Source organism: Toxotes jaculatrix, chromosome 6, assembly GCF_017976425.1.
Source record: "Toxotes jaculatrix isolate fToxJac2 chromosome 6, fToxJac2.pri, whole genome shotgun sequence".
In the NCBI taxonomy this organism is placed as follows: Eukaryota; Metazoa; Chordata; class Actinopteri; family Toxotidae; genus Toxotes; species Toxotes jaculatrix.
Genome location: NC_054399.1, coordinates 10531272 through 10556507, shown reverse-complemented (window position 1 = coordinate 10556507; position 25236 = coordinate 10531272). Strand labels below are relative to the sequence as shown.

The 25236-nt window shown below is 42.2% G+C and overlaps 1 protein-coding gene across 1 annotated transcript; it reads left to right on the top strand.

Annotated features, from left to right (window-relative positions):
- The first annotated feature begins 1437 nt into the window (after positions 1-1437).
- Positions 1438-16633, top strand: tnfaip8l1 (tumor necrosis factor, alpha-induced protein 8-like 1). Its single transcript, XM_041040934.1, has 3 exons — positions 1438-1738; positions 12934-13213; positions 14081-16633. The coding sequence occupies exons 2-3, from the start codon at positions 12942-12944 to the stop codon at positions 14367-14369; spliced, it is 561 nt and encodes a 186-aa protein (XP_040896868.1). The 5' UTR covers positions 1438-1738; positions 12934-12941; the 3' UTR covers positions 14370-16633.
- The last annotated feature ends 8603 nt before the right edge of the window (positions 16634-25236 follow it).

The window sequence follows — 25236 nt, the reverse complement described above, 5'->3', positions numbered from 1 at the left end:
AAATAATTGGTAGATTTATATTGTTACGGCCCTGTGTGTTGGCCTTTCAGGGAGTTGTGTTGCTGCTGTTCTTTTTTGCTTTGTGTGTGCAGGTGATTGCTGGGCGGAGCTGAACTTGCACTCATGCAGCACACCTGAGCTGGCAAGATTGGAGAAGGCTTATAAGGGCCCAGCAGGCTTGCCTCGCTCTCTCTCCTCCTGGCCATTTTAGACAGCAGTTGGGCTCCTTTGTTTGCTGCAGCCATGACTGGGCATTTGTCCATATATTTGTTGCATATATATATATAATTGCAGACCTAAATATACTTCTTCTAATCTTTAAAAATAGCGTATCACTAGTAAGAAAATTACCATTGTGGAATCAAACCAATTCTAAAAAAAAGGAAATTATTTATATACAACAATCTTCTAAAAACAATAATCATGTTATTACTTGTTAAGTGTTATTGTGTATTTGATAATACTAGTCTATATCTGTATTTCTGTTTCTGATAAAGGCATACTGACTTTTTACGCATCTCATCTCCCCTTTACACAAGTACGCATATTTCCCCACTCTTCATGTTAAACCACTAGAGGGCGCGCTAGATCCATTTCACCACTACAAGTGTTTCACAGCAGCCTGTGTTTTATTATGAGAGAGACTTGCAGCAGCACTGTACTTAGATTTGCTATACAAGATGTACATGATGATAGGCTTAGTTTATAGCATAGTATCACAGTAGCTTTTCTGATATTTCTGGTAGTGTAAGACTAAAAACGCGTTGTGCGCAATATAAATATGGTTAAAAAAAAAAAAAAGAAAGAAAAGAAAAAGAAAACTCCGGTGAAAATAACAATGCATTGCGACAAGGCTATTTTGACCCTGGGAATTCCTGTTTCCCCGTTAGACAGATGAGGAAAAACTTCCCCCGTCCTAAAAACATCCGCTGACAAAATCTCTCTCTCACACACACACAGTGTTGCACAGTTGCACTCAAAACGAATTAAAAAATAGAATTCGAAATACAAAACTTAGTGTCTTGCAAATGGTGATAAAGTAAAATAAATAAAAACAAACAAAAAAAACAAGAACAAAACAAAACAAAACATGTATTTCATAAGTGTGTAATTTAACAAGCCAACATATCATTCTGTCCGTGACAGAAAAACTGCTCTCCACAGTTCCTGCTCATTGTTCCCTTAACACGATTTCCTCTGGGAAATTTTCAGCCTTGGGACTGTGAACTGGACAAGGATAATTACTGGAAACCCTAATGGGGGCAGGGAATGTGCTGGCTGTAAAACGGTCCTTTCTTTTGGCTTGATTAGGCTGTTGCCCTCCCCCTTGTTGCTCCTTCATTGGTCCAATCCACCATCAATCCGTTGATTTCCAGGTCCCCCTCAAGTTTGAAACTTTTTTTTTTTTTTTTTTTTTTTTTTTTACAAGGAGGGGAATCGTGTTACAACAAACTCTTGTAACCGATCTCACAGCAGTAGAGAGAAGAAAACACTCTTTCAATAATTTACACATCTGTGCCTGATACACGGTTACAGAACAAAAAAAGGAGCTGCGCGAGGAGGACGTGTGCTTTTTTTTATACATCGAGGAGATCCAACAAAACAAGCGCAACAAACAAAACAAAAACATGCGACTTTTCCCTGCGCTGCCAGGATGAAGACTTGAGAGATTTTGTGCAGATTAACTTGTCATCTTGTTGGCTGAACCCTCCCGTGTCCACACTGAGCTCAGAGGAAGGTGAGTCCAACATGTCGCTGGTGATATTAACGGGCGACCAGTTTTTAATGAAACATCTCATCAAGTGCCAATAACGGCCACGGCAACGCTCACATCTTTTATCAGGAGGCCTGTGGTCAAATCACTCCCGAGTCATTTTGACGGCTAAAACTATGCTTAAGTTAATTTTAGAGAAGCTTTCTTCTTGTCAGTGGACAAAGATGAAGTTATAAAGACTCGGTTTTGTTTGTTTTGGCTGCTTGTCTTTCTTTCACGGGGTTGTATTTTCAGTACTAAGTTAGCGGAAGTAACGGTCAATCTTTTCGGGGCACGTCGGTTCGGATGAGATTCAAATATAGCATTTTGATGATAAAGCTAGCAACGGCTGGCAACAAACATGGTTTCAACACGTACGGTGAACAAGGGCATTGCAGGCAACAGTGGGTGATTATTTTAATAATAAAAATGATTAATCAGATATAGACGTAATGTGACAGACGCTGGCAGTGTTAGAATTCACTGGCTGACACTTTAGTTGGTCACAGTTCAACAGACTGGCGTTCAGCAACTGAACACAAATGATAAGAACATGAAAAGAGCACTGTGGTCATGAATTGAACAAAGAGTTTTAAGTTTCTCAAATCGTGTGGGTGACCACAGCAGTTAGGATTACCACATAGGTTTGTTAGTCATTGATAAGTTTTGAGAAACACTGCAGTGTGGCTAACAATGGATAGTGTTATGTGCAACCAGTGGTTGGAAAATGGAGTAGTTTGTCAGGCGGCACACCCACTTGCACCATTATCATCCAACTTTAAGTTCAGGGGATTTGGACCATGTTTGTTGCGTGACATGAGGAACTGCAATGAAAAATGTGAACATACTTTGTTTTTTTGTTTACCATTACACATTTCTGTCATCTAAGCTTTACGGAAATTGGATCAGAGTTAAAACAATTTGTAGACCATCCAGAGAATGTGCATATCATGTGGTCAGCAGAGGCAGTATTTCTAAAGAACAGTATATTTGCATTTATCAGGAATTTACAATGCCTTTCCTGTTTACCATCTAACAAGAAACTGAGGAAATGTGGAGGAACAAGGAAAAAGGATAGATAAAGAAACTGATTTGTCCCTGCTTTTTTAAAAACCTATTAAGCATTGTAATGCACTGCAAATCAAGACGGAAAAAAAGGTGAAGGCATATGTTTTGCAAACAGTGATATGTTTTGTAACACATTGCCGTGTTTACATTGTAAAGCTCCTCTCCAGAACAAGGCTTGAGTGTGGATGAATAGCTTCACTGTGTAGCCAGGGCTCTGGCAGGTAGTAGCGCACATTATCATGCATAGCCTCAACAGACATGTCAAATGAATTATGGCTTTGGATTAGGACTTGGAGTTGCCTCTCTCCTTGCATTAGCTGTGTCAGTGGTGAAGTAAAGTGCTGTTTTTCAACCTATTCTGTTTTAGTTGCCAGACCTTTCCTTTGTGTGCTTGTTGTTGGTAGCATCAGCTGAGGACCAGTGAGCCGAAGCAAGGTCAAAATTAATATAGAATAATGGCAGGACTTCATCTCAACATATACTGTGCATACATAATCATCTACTAATATTATATATTAAGGTACAGGATCAGTTATTTAGAGCTGAAACCGTTGACAGAAAATTAATGGCCTTCTAATTTGATAATTGGTTAATTGTTTAAAAAAACAAAACAGTCACAAATTCTCAGTTGTGAGTGTGCTGCTTTTCTCTGTTTTATAACCTTGTAAATTGCATATCTTTTGGTTTTGAACTGCTGGTTGGATAATTGGCCATTTGAAGTCTTCTTAAATGGCATTTTATAGGCTAAAGCAGTGGTTCCCTACCTTTCTGGCATGTGACCTTTTTTAAAAAGAAAAAGAGTCTTCATTTCTAATTGAGTATCTCTGGGTTTGGGGCGGTTGGTCTGTCAATCAAACTGATAATAGTAATGGTCATTTACAGCCCTAAAATGATCGAAATGGCGCCCATTGCCTTGGGCAGCATGGAAGGATAGTGGGAGTGCAATAGAAGTACAACTAAAGTCCATTTGTTTTAGATTTCATCCATGACTGGTTTTAATGAGTACAACGGCTTTATCATTGTTTCAGCACAATATGATTCTGACTGACAATAAATAATAATATACAACAACTTCCCAGAAGGATTAAGCAGAGGCCGTTGAGCCTCATCTATGTACATTTCAGTGTAACTGTATATGTGCTGATCCCCTCCTCTGAGTGTCTTTTAGAATAGGACAATACAGTCATGTTGCCAGACAATTCCCCATGCAGTGTTATTAAGGGCAGAGCTTGAAATTGCAGCAGTGGTGCTAGAGACACTGTTGTTCCTGCTGAGGAGAATCCATGGTAACTCATTGACAAGACAAGAGAGGTGTTTGACCTGCTTTTACAAGGCTGTAAAGTTCAGCCGTACACGCAGGTGGCCTCCAGTTTCCCTGGAAACCTGAAACACTCGGAGCATGTGGCCTTGTCTGAAAGAGCAGAGCCGCATGACCTGCAAATATCATGGCATTGTTTGAAATAGAGAGAGTGAGGGATGGTGTTATCTGCCAATAGACTAGTCTCATTTCAGATCCCACTTGAGTCATGTATTAGTCACAGTCATGTCCTCTCATATCGGTACCCCTCTGTTTTCACTGATCTCCATCCCTCCACTGCTGTTCTTGCAGCCAAGCACACTGGTATTTGCCACTCCATTAACATACTGAGTTAACAAATTATGCTCTCTGGGCTTGAGGTGAGGAAAATTAGTCATAATGTGCCCTGCTCTTATGGTGGCCTTAATTAAAATGTCATAGGCCCAGACATCAGTCATAGCTCAAGCGCCAGTTAGCACCTTGATTCTTGTCTTGCATTATTTGCATCGCTGTTAAGATGCTAATTATATTGTAAATAATATGTAATTAAAACTTAGATGTGGCAATTGAAGTGCAGGCACTTGAGAGTGGATTGGCCTTTATATTCTTCTTTTTTTTTAATTATTATTCTTTCTCTATTCACAGATGTGTTATTCAAAACCAGCTCAGTTGTAACCATAAAATAACTACCCACTTATGAATTTTAATGCTAGAACAAATGTTGTCAGTGAGTGTTGTGTTGGCCCCCAGGCAGCACAGCAGTTACTGTATTCCCAGCCTTATTATACATGCGTAACACTGACTGATGTTCCTAAATTAACATTATCAGCAGCCACTGTCTCTTACTGTATGTGCTGATAGCCCACCCTTTATCCCTGTCCCACATCTCTGCCCCAACCTGTTGCACTGTAGCTGAGTCCTCCTAGCCTCGGGTCTATTTTAGTCCAAATCGGCAGGCTGAATTATTTATCCCCGATCCATTATATGCCGATGTGTTAATTATTAATTGTTCAGCAGGCTCTGGCAGATCTGAGAAAACTGTTAAAAAAGGGTAGGATGGGGCATGGTGCAGCGAAAGGCACTGATTGCCTCCTTTCTCAGCAGATCTGCACACGTCTTCACAGATGATGACTGTGTGGGAAGATGAGAACATGATAGCACAGAACCATCATGCAAAAATTCACTGCATCCAAAGCATGTTGGTAGTATGTGCCCATATGTGCGTTGCATCTGTTTGGGGGCGCAATTATGGCTCTCATGTCAGAGCTACTGGACTAGATGAGTGTGATGTGTGTGTACAAAGAGACCATTACACAGACTCATACTGCTGCCATATACAATTGTTAACACGCACAACGTTCCCCGCTCTGGCTCTGTTATTAGCAGTCAGCACCTCCTCTGTTATGCAACATCTCAAGAGAAGTGTGAGACAAACACTACACAACTTGATGAAAGATGAAATTGCAGCGTTCAGTTGTCCTGAAATCCTGCCGTTGATTCCCTAACAGTGGAGTGGTTCCAGTAGTACAGCTCATTTGAGTGGTTGCTCGTCCTCTCTGAACACAAAGCACGGATGTACCTTATATAACAACCAGGACTCTCTATTGTTTCTCAAATCAGAGACGGATTATATCATACAGCTGGGGAGAACCGGTGGAGAAAGAAGTTTTCTCATTCATTCAAGATTTCCTGATAAGAATTCGTTAAAATGACATCCGTGATGCTTTTGGTCATGATCAAGAAGCTTTTGTTTTTTTATTTTTTTTAATTTATTTTTTGTTTTTTTAAACTTTCTCTTAACAAACCACAATTTTCTTGTCGTTTTTCAGGCATCTGTGCAGTGCTGTCAGGCTTTTATTGTAATTGGCATTTGAAAAGGTAGGAGGACAGTGGTACCGTAGACTGTACCTTTTCACACATTAGCTGTTTTTTATTTGCATTCTATTTGTGGGAGTTCTACCACAAGGCAACAAAGCAAATACAGAGTGTCCAGAGTGTGTGTACACAATACATCATCGCCCAATCCAGTTCAACAGCCCTGCAATGAATACTACCTTTGTGACATTTATTATGTTTAGTCTGTGTTGGCACAGTGACAGAGAGGTGTTGATTCAGCTCTATATGTTATTGCTCTGTGGGTTAATTGTTTTATGTGTCAGAGCTGAAACAATAGTCCATGGACAAAAAAAAGGCAACTAAAGTATTTTGAAAATCCATTGCTGAACATTTCCTACATCCAAGCCTCTCAAATGGGATGATTTGCTTTTATAATAGATAAATTGTTGAAGTTTCTTTTTGACCTGTTTTGAGCTTTTAAAATATTCTACTTATGGTGTTTTGCATTGATTGGACAGTCAACAGCAGCAGGAAACAGTGGGAGATAAGAAAGGGGTGGGATAGAGGGGTGGAAGGACATATGGTAAAGGTCATTGGCTGGACTCAAACCAGGGACGTCTCAGTTACATGGTATGTGTCTCGGACATTTGGCTCGACAAGGTTTATGCATTTGAAAATGGAATAAAATCAAGGAAGAAATAAGAAAAGGATACTTAAGTAAATAATAAATATTGACGTGGTATTTAGAGTACACAGCAGAATACAGATCTGCTCTCAGTGATCGTTTTGTCCCTATAGCAGTGAAGATTTTCTGTGCAGATGGAGAAGTCTCTTTCAGGGTCACAGTGCCCCAATCCATGTGACTAGTGATCCCTGAAGAGCATAAAAGTCGTGACATTTTCTGCTTCCATCAACCAATCACTGGTAATACGAAGTGTCATGGAAAGTTCTGCGATTTCTGCCAGAGCTTTTTTAGCAACTTGTGGTGTCCAAGCACTGTAGAAACACATTCTTTATTGGGTTTTTTTGTGCTGGCTGTTATCAGAATCCACCAAGCTGTCTAAATTGGCAGCAGGTATTAGAGTGGTGATATTTTGGGTGCTATGGCCTCTTCTTCCTCATGAGGCATGATGGTATGGTTTAGAGTGGGTGGAAGCTACAGGTGTATCTAATTTCTGGCCCTTCTCACCTGTCACACCTCAGCTTTAGTTTGACTGACAAGTGAGTACAGTCAACACAGAGGCTGCATCCTCGATCCTGCTCAGTGTCCCTAGTGACACCAGACTTTAGATCTGTCAGGGCTCTAATGGTCAGCGTGGTATGGTCAAAATTCAAACTGCAGGTTGGATTAACCCTAAATATGAGCATCCAGGAGGCAAATACATGTTTATGTCAGGTTGCATGTGTGGAATGTCTGTGTTGACTCCTGTATTTCCTTTTTGGCTTTATGAATTGATGAGCCAATACAGGTGACGAGTACCACAGGAAGTTCAATTTCAGGTGTTCAGAAAATATCAAATAGTACTGAAACACATAAATCAATCAAAATCAAATAGTAATCAATGCTATTTAAGTTGTTAGTCAAGGAAAATGCAAAACATTTGCCGTTTTCAGCTTCTCCAATGTGAATTTTAGCTTTTCCCTGTTTTACATTGTTAAATTGTAATTTGCATGTCTTTGGGATCTGGACTGTTGCCAGGACAGAATAAGCTCAAGTTGTCTTTGAAATTGTGACGATGTATTTTCACTACACCCTCTGACATTTTAAAGGGTGAACCAGTGGTTCTCAACTATTTTTTGTATTCAAATACTTAAAAAGAAACAGTGTTTACTCACAGTGTATAGTTTTAGTGTGGAGGACATGAGTTGTGAACAGTCCAGCCAAAGATTGATTTTTCCTTGTCAGATATATACCACTATCACATTTGTCTGGTAAAAATAAGGCTACAGTCAGCATCTGGTTAGCTTAGCTTTTGTGCTTGACTGTTTCTTCAAAGTCATTGCTCCCAGGCAAGAAATCCAGCACATTACCTCCTGTTAAACCACAACGGTTTTTGTGCGGGCTAAATAAACGAGATATAACATTTCAGTTAGTGAGCTTTAGAGGTGGTGGTAGTTGGATTTTGATTCCTTTGGACAGAGCCAGTCTAGCTGTTTCCCCTCTGTCTTCAGTCTAACTGGCTGCTGGCTATAGCCTTATATTTAATGGATGGATTCAAGAATGCTATCAATATTTTCCTCTAACATTTGAGAAGAAAGCAATTAAGTGTTTATTGATGGTTGGTTCATGAGTAAATCTAACTTATATAGTGACATTCGAATTAGTTGCACCATGTGTCTCGGTTGTAGGCTGTAAGATATAAAAGTCAGTTATTTGCAGACCTTATTCACCGCATCACTCTCAAAGGTCTTGACAACAGCCACATTACAGAGACACTAAATGAAAATGACACACAGTAGGAATATTCATCCCACTTTTTCCTCAAATGAATTGGGAAAAGCTTTTGGCTGAAGCGTCCCCAACGCAGACACCAGCCTTTCCTTCCCTGAGGCCCAAAGAAGCAAAGCAAATGAAACATGGATAATAAAGGGCCTATCCAGCTTCATCTGACCCTGCCTCAATAATCCTCAAAGGACTAGAGAGGACGTGTAGGTTATTTCTTTGTGACCACTGCCTCTTTTTTTTTTTTTTTTTTTTACCTCAGCCAGGCTGTCACACAGGTTTGACAGCGCTGTCTGCACCTATAGGAGGGCGAGAGAGTCCCTGGGTATATTACCCAGGCTCCCTCAGTGTCACAAGACATCTATCCAGCACTGTGTAGGATCCGGTTTCATTTCCACGCGTCATGTTTGCTGAGCTTTTGCACAGTTGTCATTGTGAGTGAATGTATGCTGGCTTGTTGTGAGCGAGTTGATGAGTTTGTAGCTCGTCTAACTGCCGTAATTATGCTGAGGAGCTGTTGGCTGCTGCAGTCTGTCTTTGTTTTTCATTTCATTTTCAGTTGCTCAGCATGCCGGGCCCATGAGTAGTCATGAGCATGCATACGTGTGAGTGTGCAGATGTTGGTTTGTGTGTTTTTTGTGTACTGTGATGACTGTGGCTTGTATATTTTGCAACAACACACCACAGTGTTTGCTGCTGTCACGTCTTGTTCTGCCTTAAATCTGTTAAAATCTATATATATATACTACGGAGGCGCTGTGTCAGGGTTGGCCAGGCTGTCCATGGGCACTGGACTTCACAGGCCACTTAGATTTGGCACCAACCACTCTCATGCTGCAAAGTCACTGAAATAAAAAAGATTCCCTGATCAAAAACCTTTTCATCGCTCTGAGCTCTTGTCCCTTGAGGACCTTTTTTCATGAGGCCTTTAGTTGTCTTGCCTTGGGGAGATGGAAGGGAGGAGGCAAGAGCCACAATGAAGATCTCCCTCCATCCTGAAGATAAGAGTACCCAGGGTCTGTATTGTTTTCAGCTCTAAGTGAAATATCAAACAAACAGTCCATAGTGCAACCACGTTTAAAGTGTTTGTTTCCGTGGATATAAAAGACTCCTTCTCACTCGCTCCTTCCTTTTTCATTCATTTCCCCTCCTCTCCCCCCCTCCCCCTTTTTTTTTTGTTGGTCATACAGAGTTGACAGCTATGATGGCTCTGGTCCCTGGCGAGAGTGGATTTTAACGAGCACTATGAAATCGCCCTCGAATCAGAGAAAGAGGTTGCTTTTCTTAGTGTGCCCATTATCCATTCACACTCTTCTAAATTCTTGTACATCCATCAGCAGAGGCGCAGAGAGGAAGAGAGAGGGGTAAATGCAGGCTTGTGTTGCTCGTGTTGCTATAAGCAATTCTCCTCTCGTGGACTTCTGTGATTAGAGGGTGTCAGCAGGGCTAAGTGATTGTTTTTAGTTGCCCTTCACATGGAAATAAAGTTCTCAAGTTCTGTTTGTTTTATTTGATTTTATTTTTTTCAGAGTTTGATCATTAGTGTCTTTCTCCTTGTTACCTATTTCACACACGTTGCATCAGAGTAGGATTTTCAGTATCAAGTGCTGCTTGGCAACTTTAGAGTTACAATCATGGTGAAACGTTCGATGGGGATCTGCCAGTGATCCTTGATCAGCACAGCGAGAGGCCCGAGTAAACGTCCAGCACCTGCAACAAGAGAGGGAGTAGAACTAGATTCAGCATGAGACAGTATATAAATGACCTCTCATTCAGCACCTACATTTCCCCGATGTTTCAGAATTGATGTATGACACACACCCCGTCCCTTTTTTCTCTTTATATCTCTCTGCCTCTATCTTTGCTCTCCCTGTCTTCATGTGTCTCCTCCCTGGGAAGCATCCTGCTGACTCTCTCTCCAAGGAGTCTTATTGATATTCTTGGAGAGGCGTTGCAGTGAGAGAGAGAAAGAGAGGAATGAAAGTCACACACTGTAGCTGCAGACGCACTGCCTTCTAGTAACAACAACAGTAAAAATCACAAGTCGCCCAGCAGGGATATGTCACCATTCATTCTGTCTGCTGCACTAATAGCATCTCTCCTGCTTTGGATTTTTATTATTCTCCAGCACGTGGATAGGCAATTTGCCAATCATACAGCTTTTCAGTCAAGCTTTAGGGTTACTTTCATGTGGAGGATTAATCCCTTATTGTGATCTGAATGGGACATTTTGCTTAAATATAATTATTTTGTTTTCACTGTGGCAGACACCTATTAAGCTACATTTAGCATGTCAGTGACAGGAAGATATATCAGGTAAATAGGGCCTGACTGTCGAGCCTGTTTATGTTTATTTTTTTCTCCTGAGGTGAAGAAATGTCTTTACTTATTTGCATGTGTATTTCCATGTGTAAGGCATCGTTTTCATACCGGTGGGTACAGACACCAAAAGATAACTTTAATACCTTATTTTGAGAAATGCAAACGTGTTTTTCATATAAAATTTGTTTTTCATCTAACAAATGAAACGGAACTTCTCAGATATTAAATCTTTTCTAAACAGAAGCAGTCATGCCAGAGCAAATAAAGTAGTTTAAAACTAGCAAAATTATCATTTAAATCAGAAATTGTAAAGAAGAAAGAACAAGAATACAAATTGCTGCATATATTCAGTGCCAGCTTTTGGGTATTGCAGTTTTCAATACATGCTGCATTTTGAGGCTCAATATCCGATAAATCATAATATATACTGCATTTATGTAAATCGGAAAGAGTGAAAAGTCCTTCCTCATACTAGACCTCTCTCCAGCTTCCTCTTTGTGGAATAGTCAGTTACTGTTAACACGTGCATGTGTGTTAGTGTGGTTTTGCCTTGTTCACTGGCCTCACAGTATCATTTTACATACTAGAAGAAGCTGAATCTAAACTCTGTACTGAAGGAGACTGTTTACGTGTAGTTTTCTAAACTTCTGCAGACAATATTGGGAATAAATTATTGTTGTAATGTATAACTGGAACTATAAGTTGATTAGTTGATTGAAAATAAATGTGAATCAGTTTTGATATTCAGTTAATGTCGTTATCAGACAACAAGACTAATTTTCTGCAGCTGACTTCAACTTCAGCTAAATGCTTGCATGTTCATAATGATAATGCCAGCAAGTATAATTATTATAATTACACCAGAGGATGATGGGAAAGTCATACGTTTTGCTGGAATTTGGTCTAAATAAACCAAAGTACAAGACAAAGTAAAATTTTGTCCTGATTGCAGCATGAGATAAAATGGTTCAACCTCTGGAGATCATGAATGTCTGTAAAAAATTTCATAGCAATCTATCCAATATATAGAGATATTTCAATAAAAAAGCAAGAAGTTTCAACCTCATGGTGGTGTTAGCGTAGAAGTTTTTACCAGATTACTAAGGTAAATAGGACCCAGAGTATAGTCACCATGAATATCTGTACCACACTTACCAATCCATCCAGTAAATGTTGAGATCAAAGTTTTCACTTATCACTAGATAAGTGAAAACTTTGACCTGATTGTGGCACTTTCACTAGAGGGAAAGTCAGGGGAACACCATGATCATTAGAATTTATCCTGCAGAGACCTTGAAAATCTGTAGCAAATTTTATTGCTTTTTGTTGCCTGTTAACTTTCCTCTACTCCCAGGCTATCCTTGGAGATCTGTGAAGGTTATGGGGGGGGGTGCACGAGAAAATAGATATGTTTTATTTTTCAAAAACAGAAAGTACAAACCTGTGGAAGTGACCCGCAGAACACATTGAGACACGACTGCTGAAACTGAAATGATGTGTTGTTCTGCAGACCTGACCCCTGCTATTTATGAGCCTCCAGCATGGGTGCAGCTTTTAACTGAGTCACCCCACTTTGCCACACAAACATCAACACACAAACAAAAACACGCACTGAAACAGCATCATACATAAATCAAGCCGCACGCGTGCAGTGAATGAGTTGCCACTTTCTGTCTACTGCTTACATTCACACACACACACATCCACACCTTGTTCCCTGGATGTATTCAGGAGGTGAGATGTCCAGGTTACACCGTCTGCTTTGCATGATCATGCTGTAACTGACTTTACTCCTACACACGTAATGACACATTCTTTGCTAACTACCCTGTAGGCTCTGAGCCAGAGGGTTGCTGAGACTAATTTGACAGCTGCCATGGCTCATTATCTGATAAAGGGGACAGTTCTTGGCCCTGCCGTTTATACAGCATTAGTGTAGATGTTATTTGCAATAACCTCACACTATTCAGAGTAATATGTTTGACCCTTTTTGCTTTCAAGATGAGAAAATGTTAGCAAAAATCGAAGGAAAGGGTCCTCTCCTTTCATTTCTAGTTTCATGTCAAATGTAGAACACCAGCAAACAGAAATGTTGTCACATAGCATTTCAAAAAGGTTTCTGCAGGAAGGAAATGTTTCTACTGTCGTGTATAACCATTTAACTTGATCGTCTTCCTCTTTTTTTCTCTCCTTCTCTATCTCATCTAAACTTAGACTTGACCATGGACTCCTTCAGCACCAAGAGCTTAGCCCTGCAGGCGCAGAAGAAGCTGATGAGCAAGATGGCCACCAAGAGCGTGGCCAACCTCTTCATCGACGACACCAGCAGCGAAGTGCTGGACGACCTGTACCGCGTCACCAAAGAGTACACCCGCAACCGCAAAGAGTCCCAGAAGATCATCAAGAACTTGATCAAGATGGTGGTGAAACTGGGAGTGCTCTATAGAAACAACCAGTTCAGCAGCGAGGAGCTGATCCTAGTGGACAACTTCAGGTAGGCAGCAAGAGTCGTTGAAGGAATAGTCTAACAGTGTGGAAAACAAAGCAGAAGGAAACAGCTAGCCAGACTCTGTTCAAAGTTCCAGAGTCCACCTGCCAGCACCTGTAAAGCTCAGTAACATGTCAATAAGGCTTCAGGAAGTCACTGCACCCAGCTGCACCTACTGACCTTTGCTGATCCCCTGACTTTCCCCATAGCGCCACTAGCAGGTCAACTTTTGACTGTCCTGTTCTTAAGACGTACTTTAGAAGAGTTAGGCGTGAGCTTTAGAGGTGTTAGGATTAGCTGTTTCCCCTCCTCTCAGCCTTTATACTAAGCTTGGCCTCCTGCCTCCAACTCCATATTTAACACACAGACATAAGGGAGCTTCACCTCAAACTCTCAGGAAGGAGGCACATAAGTGCATTTTCCAAAATGCCTTAAATGAAGAGCTCCTACCATATAATAAAATAATGTTAAATTTTGTGTCAGAAGGTGAAAATTCTCGAGAAACAAAAAGGATGCAAGCCTGTTTAAAAGCTTCAAGTGGGGAGTACTGCAGTTCAGGAACATTTTTGCCTGCTGATGGAAGCAAATTAAGGAAATTGACTTTTACATCAGTTTATATATTTTCCATTAAAATAGTAAAACTCAGCTTGAAGGCATGTGAAGATGACATAAGTGCACAGCGTGGAGAATGGTGATTATATTAGCATGGAGATGTATTGCTGCGAAGGACAATACTATAACTGATATATGGGGGTTGTAAAACTTTTCTAAAGAAAATCATAAGACAGCAGTTTCTATTTTTACTTGCTTCTGCTGCTCCAGTCAGAATTTGAAACTGACAGCCTCTCCTCCCTCTCTCTTGTCATCTTACAGAAAGAAAGTCCACACTCTGGCCATGACGGCAGTCAGTTTCCACCAGATTGAATTCACCTTTGACCGCCGCGTCATGAGCGCCATTTTGAACGAGTGTCGTGAACTGCTGCACCAGGCCATCAAACGCCACCTGACAGCCAAGAGCCACTCCAGAGTCAACCACGTCTTCAATCATTTTGCCGACTGTGACTTCCTTGCCGCCCTCTACGGGCCCTCGGAGGTTTATCGCGCCCACCTGCAGAGGATCTGCAACGGTCTCAACAAGATGCTCGATGATGGGAACCTCTGACCTCTGCTTGCCCCGTCATCAGGCGCCTTTACCTCTAGTCACCCTTCACGTACCATCTTGTAGGATTTATTTTTTAAGGTGACAATCAGGAACATTTTTATTTTTCATTTGTTGGTTTGTGTTCACGTGTGCCTTTCAGATATTACTGTAACACTGAAATTCTCTTGGCTAGTTAGTCCAAAGTCTGTTTCTTCTCTAGCCTGATTTTCTGTTATTTCACATAAATAAAACCTAGCAGTTTTTTTCTTAAATGAATGTAAAACTTCATGCTCTTATCAGTATATTCAGGTGTAGGAGCCTTGACAACTGTGCCTTGGGGGAAAAAAAAACATTTTTTTTCTCCATTCCAAGGGCACTATGCTTACACTCTTACTTAATCAAAAAGACATGAATCCAGGCACAGGCCTTGAGTTATATCTCTGTTAGGTGCCTTTAAATGGACGAAAATGTTTCTGGGAGCACCAGGAGAGGAAAGAAAGTGAATTTCCAACTTTTCCAAATACCCAAGGACATAAATAAGCATTTTTTTTGTTTGTTTGTTTATTCTAAAAGTAGTATTGCACTCAATCCTGATCAAGCGCTGTACTGTACTTCCCTACAACAGTGAAACCATGTGAAGCATGGCAGTCGAATAATCCTGCTTAGCCTGCATTTTACAGCTCTCACCATCATGCACTAAACTTCCACTTTGTCGGGAGGCCAGGCTTTTATTTAGAAGGCACCTATAAACCCAGTTTTCCTTTTAATGGTCTGTTTTATAGTCACCACAACAAAGATGAAGTATTTGGGTCATAGGGGGACCATAAACGTGAAGGAATTTGATTGTGCTGTGTATTGTTGATTGTCTCTGCGCTGGCTCGAATATCTCACTGACTGTACACTCATCTGTTCAGAAAAACTTCTAGTTTGTGTCTATAAATGTCAAAATCACATCAAGAGAGAAGCTGCACAATGTGGCACCAGGTACAAAGGTTGCTCTGACATTTTATCAGATGGGAATAAAGCACAAGAGCTGGAAAACCACTCATCATAATGTTGGAGCCCAGGGTCAGCTGTGTTTCAGATTTATCAGCATTGCCTCAGGTTTATCCTAAAAGTACTAAAACTCTGGTTTGAATTCTGACAGATCTGAACTAAAAAGACTCCCCATGAGCAGTCAGATGAAAGGCTGGACGAAAACTGCTGCTCGGTGTCTATGAAAAGGGCCAGGCAGGGTATAGAGATTAGAGCAGAGACAAACACAGTACCTGATTGTACTCTCCCACTGCAATTATGGCTCCCCGCTCTGGGGTGGTATAATGGCCTGGAGCCTGCCTCTGTCGAGCAGCCACTCCACCACACAGCAGCTTCATGTAATGTGATGGAGATAACCATCTCTGTTTGCGCGATGCAAGTCCTTTAATGGAGTGAAAGATGTTGTTGTGTTTCTTCCTTATAAAGGAGCATATGAATACTTACTACTATCCCTCTCCAACCTCACATAATAGCTGTCTTTCCTTTTTGTATATGTGTTTTTTGTATCACTGAGCCTGTCTGGGAGATTGTTTTGTGCTGCGGCCTCATTTTGTATTCTCTGTGTGTGTGTGTGTGTGTGTGTGGTGTGTGTGTGTGTTTGTGTGCGTACCTGTGAGAGAATTGGAAATTGAGCCGTGTAATAAGCGCTGTGCTTTTCCAGATAGGATTGCTGAAACTTTAACTTCATCCACAGCAGCTCTGCCAAAGAGAAGATGTTGCTCAGAATGCAGTCTTTTTCCGGAGGAAAACGTTATGCACTTGATAATTGCAGCCTTGCTAATGGTGAAAATTAAGACAAAGGTGGTGGCTGTTGTGGTTTATTCACCTTTTATTTTCACCCTTTTTTAAATCTTCGATGACTTCCCTGAGCAGATTCTTGTTTGTTATTCCCATTTGACTCTGACCGCATCATTTCAGGAGGCTTTCAAGTAAATCCTTTTCCTTAAGTCCGTCGAAACAGTTGACTTTAATTGTCTTTGGATGCCATTTTCTTCAATCCCTCCTCATCTCAGGGTTAGTTTAAATCTCCCTCGTTTTAAAATCCATGACAATAGAAAGATTAAAAACCTCTGCAACAGCCTCACTTATTTTACTAAAGCTCTCAAATGAAACATACTTTTCACATTGCATTTTTACTGTTGTGAATTGTGGAATGTTTTTATTTTCACTTATGCACATATGATTGTTTTTGTGTCTCTGCAATGTATCCAGGCAACAAATATAATACAGTTTACTTTTTTAAAACAATACATTTCTTGTCTTTCTGTCTCACTTGATTAATGTCTTCCCATTTGGATGTTGGATGTTGGAATTTTCTGGCCAGATCAGGAGGGTAATCTGACTATGTCTGACCTGGATTTAGCCGGCCAAATCCCTTCCTCCTGCTCCCGGCATTGTTAGGAAGCCATGAAAGCAAACACAAACCCATCTGACTGACAAACAATTCAAGTGTGGGTCATTTTTTTCCACAAGCCCACACAGCGGTCAAAGGTAGAACAGGAAATCAGTAAGACGGAAAGACTTCTTGCTTCTGTTTTTCTAAACTTAAACATTCAACTCAGCTACAGCTTAATTTCAAGAGCAGGATGAGTAACAGTGTGAATTCAGTTTGAGTTTAATCTTTGACTTTGGAATGATAATTTTGTCCTGTAGCATGTCTGCAGATCCTCCCTGCAGCACACTTGAAAGGCTACTGCAGTACCAAGTGCCCAATTATCCTCTAATGGTCATTATCTCAACATGCAATTTTTATTTATTTTTTTTTAAACAAGTAAATGCACCCTCGAGTTCAGAGAGCTATGACTAACTGATGTGAGTACAGCACTTTCACATCTTGTTTTCTCGCTATTTCCTTATCTTCTTATTTGACTTAACCGTGATGCCAAAGAAAGTAAAAAACATCCTGACATCAGCTTGAATGATTCATTTGTGCCGTCTTCTATTTTAGGGTAGTTGTGTAAGTGGTAAAAGTATTTTTGCGGGCGGATAAAAGTTGAGTTTTATTATTTTTGATTACTTTCTTCTCTGTCTGTGTGTCTCACTCAAACACTTTCAGAAAATTAAAATTTCAAAATGACAGTCACGACTTGATTATCAGTGGATGTGAACGAGGGCTCTAATACATTTTGGTGAAGCTAGCTTCCACTGGGGCATAATTATCATTTCTACATAATGAAGTGACTACAAAGGAGCTGTCCTGCATCCTAAGAAGGAGGGAGCTGAAAAGATGAAGCGTGCAGAGGACCCATTACTCTTTCCACTCGTGTTCAAGCACAGATTACTGAGTTATGATTTGCGGTACAGACTTCCTAACCTGAACCTAAACAAAGTTGAGTAGAGCTTTTGTAGCGCACTTTTCTCTTGGATCAAATATAACAAATGGATGTGTCTCTTGCTTTTTTGGCTGTACACACGTACAACCCTGCTAGAAAGGACAAACCAAGCCTGATTATCACGGTCCATCCCTGCAAGGATACAGGCAGTTAGTTTTGGCATAACACAGCAAAGTCTGGCTGCCTGTCAATATGGGCCCAAACACCCTCATGTTTGAGTTCTGGGTGGTGCAACAAAACAAACCACAGGGCATTGTGTTCAAACAGTAGGCAGTGCTCTGCACTCGTACAACACCACACAGCTGTATTTCTAGATTTTCGTTTTTCACGGATGCCAGAGAAAATGTCTTTTAGGCCTAATGAGTGAAACAGGACCGGGATTGCTGTCAAAAGATGAGTGGCACTAAAGAAGAAAAGGCACAAAAATGGCAGCTATTTCTATGATGAGATCTTTATTGTACTTTTCAAAGAAAATCCAGTGGTGAAATATATGTTTGTTGATTTATGCTGCAGCATAAATGAGAGGCAGGTTTATTTCCCCAGCTGCAGATACCTAGACAGGTAAATTATTGTCTGAATGTAACTGTGGGTACATACAGTATGTAAAACCTTCTGTCATGTTTTAGTTTAGTCACCACATAGTCATGTTTTTGTTCCTCATTTCTATGGAAATCCATGTGTTGAGGTTGACATCCCAGTCTAACAGTGACGTCCATACTTTCTAAATCTTATTACAGTGCGTGCAGACTGTTAAAGAAGAAGAGCCTTTTTACACGAGACCTTTGCTGACCTTTTTGAGCACTTCCAAATTTTTTCTTTTTTTTTTCAACACCGGTCTCATGTACGTTAGCTGGCAGAGCAGAGCAGAGTGAGCGCTGCTTATTATGTATTACTTCGCTTTTGTAGTCCTTGTACATGGTTACTCATCCAGTATGCTTAAAGGTGCTCTCCCCTCTGGCAAGCACAACTATGACAGTCAGCTTCGAAGTTAGACGTCTTTCAAAACTCTTTTTTTCTCCCCCTGTCTTCCTCCCCTTTTCTCTGTCTCTCTTTTACTCTTTCTTGGTGTCCCCACGTCTCTCTCTTCCTCAATCACTCAAATCCTCAGAGAGCACCTGACTGACGTGTTATTCAAGGATGAAAAGCACGGCGGAGGGGAATCCAAAAGCAAACAACACAAAAATATACATGAGAGGCTGGAAAAGAGTGCTTTACACACACACATACACACACAGAAGCCCTGAGGATTATCGCCAGCATGACACTGGACACTTCAGGGAAGACAGCATCTGCTCACTTCCATATTTAATGCCGCAAAAAAAGAACATTGTGCTCCTAGGAAACTTCTCATTTTCACTTTGTATAAATACAACATCAAATGCAATCGTGTGAACACACATAATACCTTCCAAACTGCACATTTCTTCTGTCCAGGTGACTATAGAAAGTTCCCCAAGTGCCCTGAGGCATTCGCACTGTGACTAAAAGCCATTTTGCACAGGAAATTTTGACAGACATGAGGCCTTTTGCTTTTCAAAGCTCTGCTTTTACATCTCTCTTTTCCACCGAGTTATGTAAGGTGTTCAGCGGTGTGTTCTCTCGCTCTCTCTCTCTCTCTTTCTCTCTCTCTCTCCCTCTCTCGCTCTCTCTCACTCTTTCTGTCTGTGTCTGCTCGAAGAAACTCAACCGGGAAACTGTATCTGCCATGGCAGTAAAGTTCAGAAAACACACACATGCATGCATCTGAAGTGTCCCCGGCACACACGCTCTGCTGCTTCTCAATGGGCAGTTACACGACTGAAAGCAAAGCAAGGGAGCGTTTACAGGAGGCAGTGGACAAGGTTACAAGGAGGCCATATGTTCTGTCTGTCTTCCCCCCGAAACCCGACGGTTCTGTCTCCAATGAAAACTACATGATGGTGACAAAAAGCAAAGTTTGCACAAGACATGTAAGAGACACTGAAAAGGAATTTTTCTCCCTCCTGCTTCAGACCCCTTCCTGTCTGTTTTTGTCCTTCAGTCACTCACACACATATTCAGCACATTAATATAATGGATGGAGTAAAATCAACCAGACTCAAGAGGCTGCCCAGTCAGCCTTAAATGGACAGCAACTGTGACGGCTACTTATTATTCCACATTGACTTTGAAATGAGCAATGATTGTGTATTTTGCTGCCATGTTATTTATGGACCTCACGAAGCAGGAGGCTGATTGGAGCAAAACTAAGTCTTTAAAGAGTCGTGAATTCAGGGTCTTTGAGACACACACACACACACACACACACACGCGCTGTATTTCTGTATCTATGTTTTAATCTTATTTATTTTTTATCGCCCTGTACAACACTTTGAATTACTTTTTCATCGTACTGTGCTCGTCAAATAAACGAACTTGAATGATGTTTGAAGTTCTCATTATGCGAAACCTTTTAAACATTAACATGCAGACAAGTAGATATATGGCACGTCCAGAGTTACAGCTTTAATTACAAGAGAAAGCTCTCACTATTACACAGAAAAGAGACTTTGATTGTGTGCACCAGTATGTTGTGAGGAACAAGCAAGATCTAAAGGATTAATAGTGGCTGCTCCATTACTTCCACTCTTTATTGTTTTTTTATCCAGGCTAGTGGTCATTACAGGCTGAGAGCAGTCTGTCGACATGTAGGCAGGAATCTTCTTAGCCTGCAGATTACACCAGGCCTGTGTCTGTTTTCTCTCCCCTCACGCACCTGTACAGTAGAATTTGTCAGTGAATGAAGTCATATTTTAACAGGGCGCCACCAGAGGAATAGATTGCCATGCTGACTAACAGCAAGACAGATGCCTTGAGTGTCTCGCTGCTGAGTGACAGCAAACTGTCAGGGCTTTTGTGTGGCTCTGCTGCCGTCTTTTCATTTCGGATGCTGCCAGAGAGGGAGGGACTCATCCGTGCAGCCGCAGCTGAGTGAAAAGGCACCTAGGAGGCATCTCTGGGCTTGTCAGACACGAGAAATCTAATCCAGACAGCCAAGAATTGGAATTTGAATGAGAAACCCGAAAATAGCAGCTGTCTCTGCATAATTGGAACAAATGGAAGTTGGATATGCGGCAGAAAATAAAACAAGAAAACAACTGGGATGTAACGTGACACTATTTGCTGACAGTTACAATAAGCTGGGGAGAGCCGGTGCCACAGGCAGGCTGTTGTTTGTAGCCGGGCAGCTTATAGTTTCTGTCAAACTGGTGCTGATCTCTGATCTTGTAGGTCGCAATTATGTGCCCCCATGCCCCCTTACTATTCCTCCTCCATCCCTTCCTGCTGCCATCCTCCCCTACTCCTTTAAACCCCCTCTGGTATCCTAAGCACCATTTAATTGTGAAGGGCTGAGCCGGGGAAGGAGTAATCAGATGAGAACAGTGGCAGGGGGGATCACGTGGGTATACACCGGTTAACAGCGGATTAATAATACTGGTGTCTTGATTGAAGTTCAGCTGCTCTCTCCGGCAAATAGGAGGTGAGGATAGAGGGGGAGAAAGAGACTGACAGAGAGGGGAGCAGAAGGAGGAGAGATTTGCAAAGACAGAGGACGATAAGGGGTTCTCAGATGAGAGCAGAAAGTAACAGGGAGAAGAGAGAGATGGGGAGAGAAGAGGGAAATAGAGAAAGGGAGTTAGAGCAGTGAGAGGGAGTGGGAGGAAGAAAGAGCGAGGATAGGAGGCAGTGCAGCGCAGTGCGGGGGGGAGAGAGAGGCAGGAAGGGAGAGAGGGAGGGAGAGAGAGTGAGAGAGATGTAGAGACAGAAAGCCTCCAGTGCTACTGAGCCAGTGAGACGCAGGCAGGCAGAGAGAGAAGACGGAGAGAGAGAGAGAGGGCCTCGGCATCTCCAAGGCCGGCCCAATGAGGGGGTGAGGGGCTCAAGAGCACTACAACGAAGAGGGTAGTGGGAGGAGAAGCAGAAGCAGAGGGAAACGAAGAGGGAAAAAAGCCAGGAGATTAAATCAGAAACAGGCTTCAGCAGGAAAAAGGGAGTGGGAGGGTGGGATCTGAGCTGAGGAGGGAAAAAGCAGATAAAAGTTTTGGAGAAAGAGTAACAGAGGGAGAGGGAAGGAGAAAAGAGACTAAAGACAGAGAGGATAGAGTCTATGTTAATGGCAAAGGTAGGAGGAGATTCATGGAAAAAGAGGAGGAAGCTCTCTGTGTCTCAGGAGTCCTCCTGTTCCTCTTCCGCTTCTTCGTTTTTCTGTGAGGCTGCTGGACATCATCCATCACCATGTTCTCCGACAGCAGGGCTCCAGCACCTGGGGAGCAGAAAGGCTTCAAGCCCCACGCCCCTCACTTCATCCCGTGGCTGCGCAATAGTCTGAAGTCCCACCACAGCAGTGACCTGGGGCTCAATGGACCGTGCAAATCCAACTCTGAGGCCCGAAACAACCTGACCCCGCTGGAGAGAGCCAAAGGGATCGGGTTCTTCTCCATCCAGGGAAAGGGCCGGGCGAAGAAGGGTGACCTTCGGTGTAATGGCGTGGGGATGGCGAGGATGCTGCCGGTGGTGCTGAGGGGGCCTCACATCCTGCCGGGGGGTCTGGGGAAGCAGAGTGAGGGCAGTCCTGTTAGGTGGAACCAGTCTCCGGAGTTAGAGCCAGACATCAACACACAGAAGAGCCCAGGGGACAGGCTACAGGGTCTGGTCAACAGCTCCACCTCTGCCCAGGACAACCACACTGTTGTTAGGGACCAGAGCAGCCACCTGAGCCCCCTTCACTCTCAGAATGACAAGACTAGCACCTCAGTGAGGAAATATGATCTAGTAGTGGGACCCCCTCCTGTTCCTGTTTCTGCACTGCTTGCTGAGGAGCCAAACTGTAAGGTGCCTGTTGTGGTGTGCATGGAGGACAGGAGGGGGAAGGTGTGGGACTACACCAGTCATACCACCAACCGCCAGAGAGACCTCCTTTCATCCAGCTGGCTTAGCCCAGACACTCAGGGACCGGTAGAGAGGCAGCATGGGTTCGGTTCCAGCTTCAGCTACATCAAACAACAGAGCAGGAACTCCCAGAGCCAGAGAGACCTGACAGCACTGAGGGAACCACCTGTGGAGGGTTTCAACGGGCCCCTCAATGGAGTCATCTTCTCCACTGAGGTTCCTCAGAGAGCTCTGGGCTGTACAACAACTCTACGCGGCCCCAGGAAACCGAGACCAAGCTCAGAGCGCATTGCAGTCCTTGGCCAGAACCAGACGTGGGTTCAGCACAGACCAAAGAGTGAAGGGGAGTCAAAGAAGAAAGCAGCTGGATGCAGCAGGAAGGTGGTTCGAAACCAGATTAAACGAGTCATGGACAACCTGGAACAGGTGCTTACAGCGCTGAGGGATGTTCACCAGGAAATGAAAGAGGTAAGATGACAGATTTTTGTTGACCCTGCAGAGCTCATAAGAAAGAATGAGAAGGACACAACATGACAAAAGCTAAAGTGTCCCATACTAAACCATTTCAACTAGTAAATCATCACATTTCTTTCCAGGATTGACAAGAAAAACAGAAACAAATCAGTTCAGAATAGGTGTTACTGCATCTTTTCACATTAATTCAGAAATTTTTTTCATGCAAGAAATGTTCAAGCTTATGCAAAAAAAAAAAGCTGGAGGGCTTGTACTCTTACAGATAACAATGCAGGCTGCAAATGCACATCCTCAGCAGAATTTAACATGCATTAAAAAGTCAGCAGCAGGGTTGCATGGATCCACCACAGTCTGCAAACTATTTCTCCAACTCTCCTCTGTCATTTGTCTCCAAACAGATATGTAGCACTCGTGCTCAAATCATGCGTACATTTTCATAGAGGTGAATGAGACCGTAGCTTTGCTTCATTTGCCTGATGCATTCACAGACTGCTGAGTTGATGCTGTGTGACATTAGGCAAAGCTTTCCTCTCTCCTCATCTCTCTTTCTGTCTTTCCTCCTCTAACATCCCCTCTCATCTCTTCCTCCACTCTCCCTCTATATGGACAGATGCTGCTCCAGGCACAGCTGGATAGAGTCCGACGCTTTTTATAATCCATTTATGTCTGAGTGTCTCTGCCTCGTGTTCCACATCCAGTAAAAGTGACATGAAAATCTTGCCTCTTGGCATTTGATCTGCATCTACGGGGGTCGCAGCTAAACCCGAGGTACTAACCTCATCATCCTGGCTGCGAGGTTTTGTGTGACAGTATTAATATAACACTGATGAAAGAGCATATAGGCCACACAAAAAGAGGAGTAGGAGGAGGGGGAGCGAGCAGGCACAGTGATAGAAACTCCCAAATTTTCACAACAGACATGACAGATCAAAGGCAGATAAGGCACCGGAGAAGACTTTGGTCGCATATTTATTTCAAAGCCCTGTTTTATCATTCTGCTGCATGAGCAGCAACCCTCAGTTTTATTTAATAATCAGTTGCTGTTATGAAAAGGAAATGGAGTGAGCCTTTAATGCTTTTTAGACAGAAACTATACAAATATTAAACCAACAATAAAGACTCAGATACAGCAAGAGAAAAAAACACCACAAAAGCAAAGCTCACATATGAATACAACAGTGATCTTCTGTTAATGTCACGATTCTTCTCTTTGAGTTCACTTGTTTGTTCTTCTGGACTTACAGTCTGTACTCTGACTATACCTGTCGTTTATTTTGGCTTCTGTCTCCTGCCACCCTCCATCTGTCCACCAGATGTCCTCAGACTTCTCTCCCCATCCTAGGCACTGCCAGATCCACCTCTCTCACCTGTCTCCTATTTGCAATCACCTGAGCTTCCCTGCCCACTCACAAGCCTGTTCCCACTTTCCTCATTTTCTCTTCCAGGATTTAAGCCAGCCATTTCCAGCAGCTCTTTGCCAGATCGTCTGCTTCGCCATGTGTCTGCTACCAGTGTGTAGTATCTTGTTTTCTGTCTGTGAACCTGGTTTTCTTCAGTTCATCAATTTAAGTTCCTTCCCTGAACCTGCCTACGTGTCTCCATTTGGGTCTTCCCTGCCTGTGTAGTTACTTTCAGTAGTGAGAGCTAAGGCGTTTTGGCAGATCAAAAGCTGCATTATGACTCAGAACTTCAAGGCAAACAACAACAGAGTTAAAATGAGAGTTAAATGAAACATAAATGAGTGAGCTCTTCAAAAAAACATCCCTCAGCACTATTCAGCACTATATGGGAAGACCTGAGGGGTCAAAAAACACTGTTTTTAATAAACACTCTCGGGAGCAGCAGATGAAAACCAGGGTCCTCTGCTCTTTTATCTCCTCTGATTTCTGACATTAACAAGCGGCACCTGCCCAGAGTCACTTGATGTGCATATACACACTGTACTTCAAAGTAATATGAAATAGCTTGCCCAAAAAGCTACAGTATTGGAAAAAAAAGATAAACCAGGTCATCTTTTGTCATCAGCAAGGATGCTGTTGAACATAGAGAACAAAACAATAATTCATCTGTTCTACCAGGGGCTGAGGATTTATCTGTGCACATAGAGCAGGTGGAGAGATAGGTCAAACGTTTTCCCC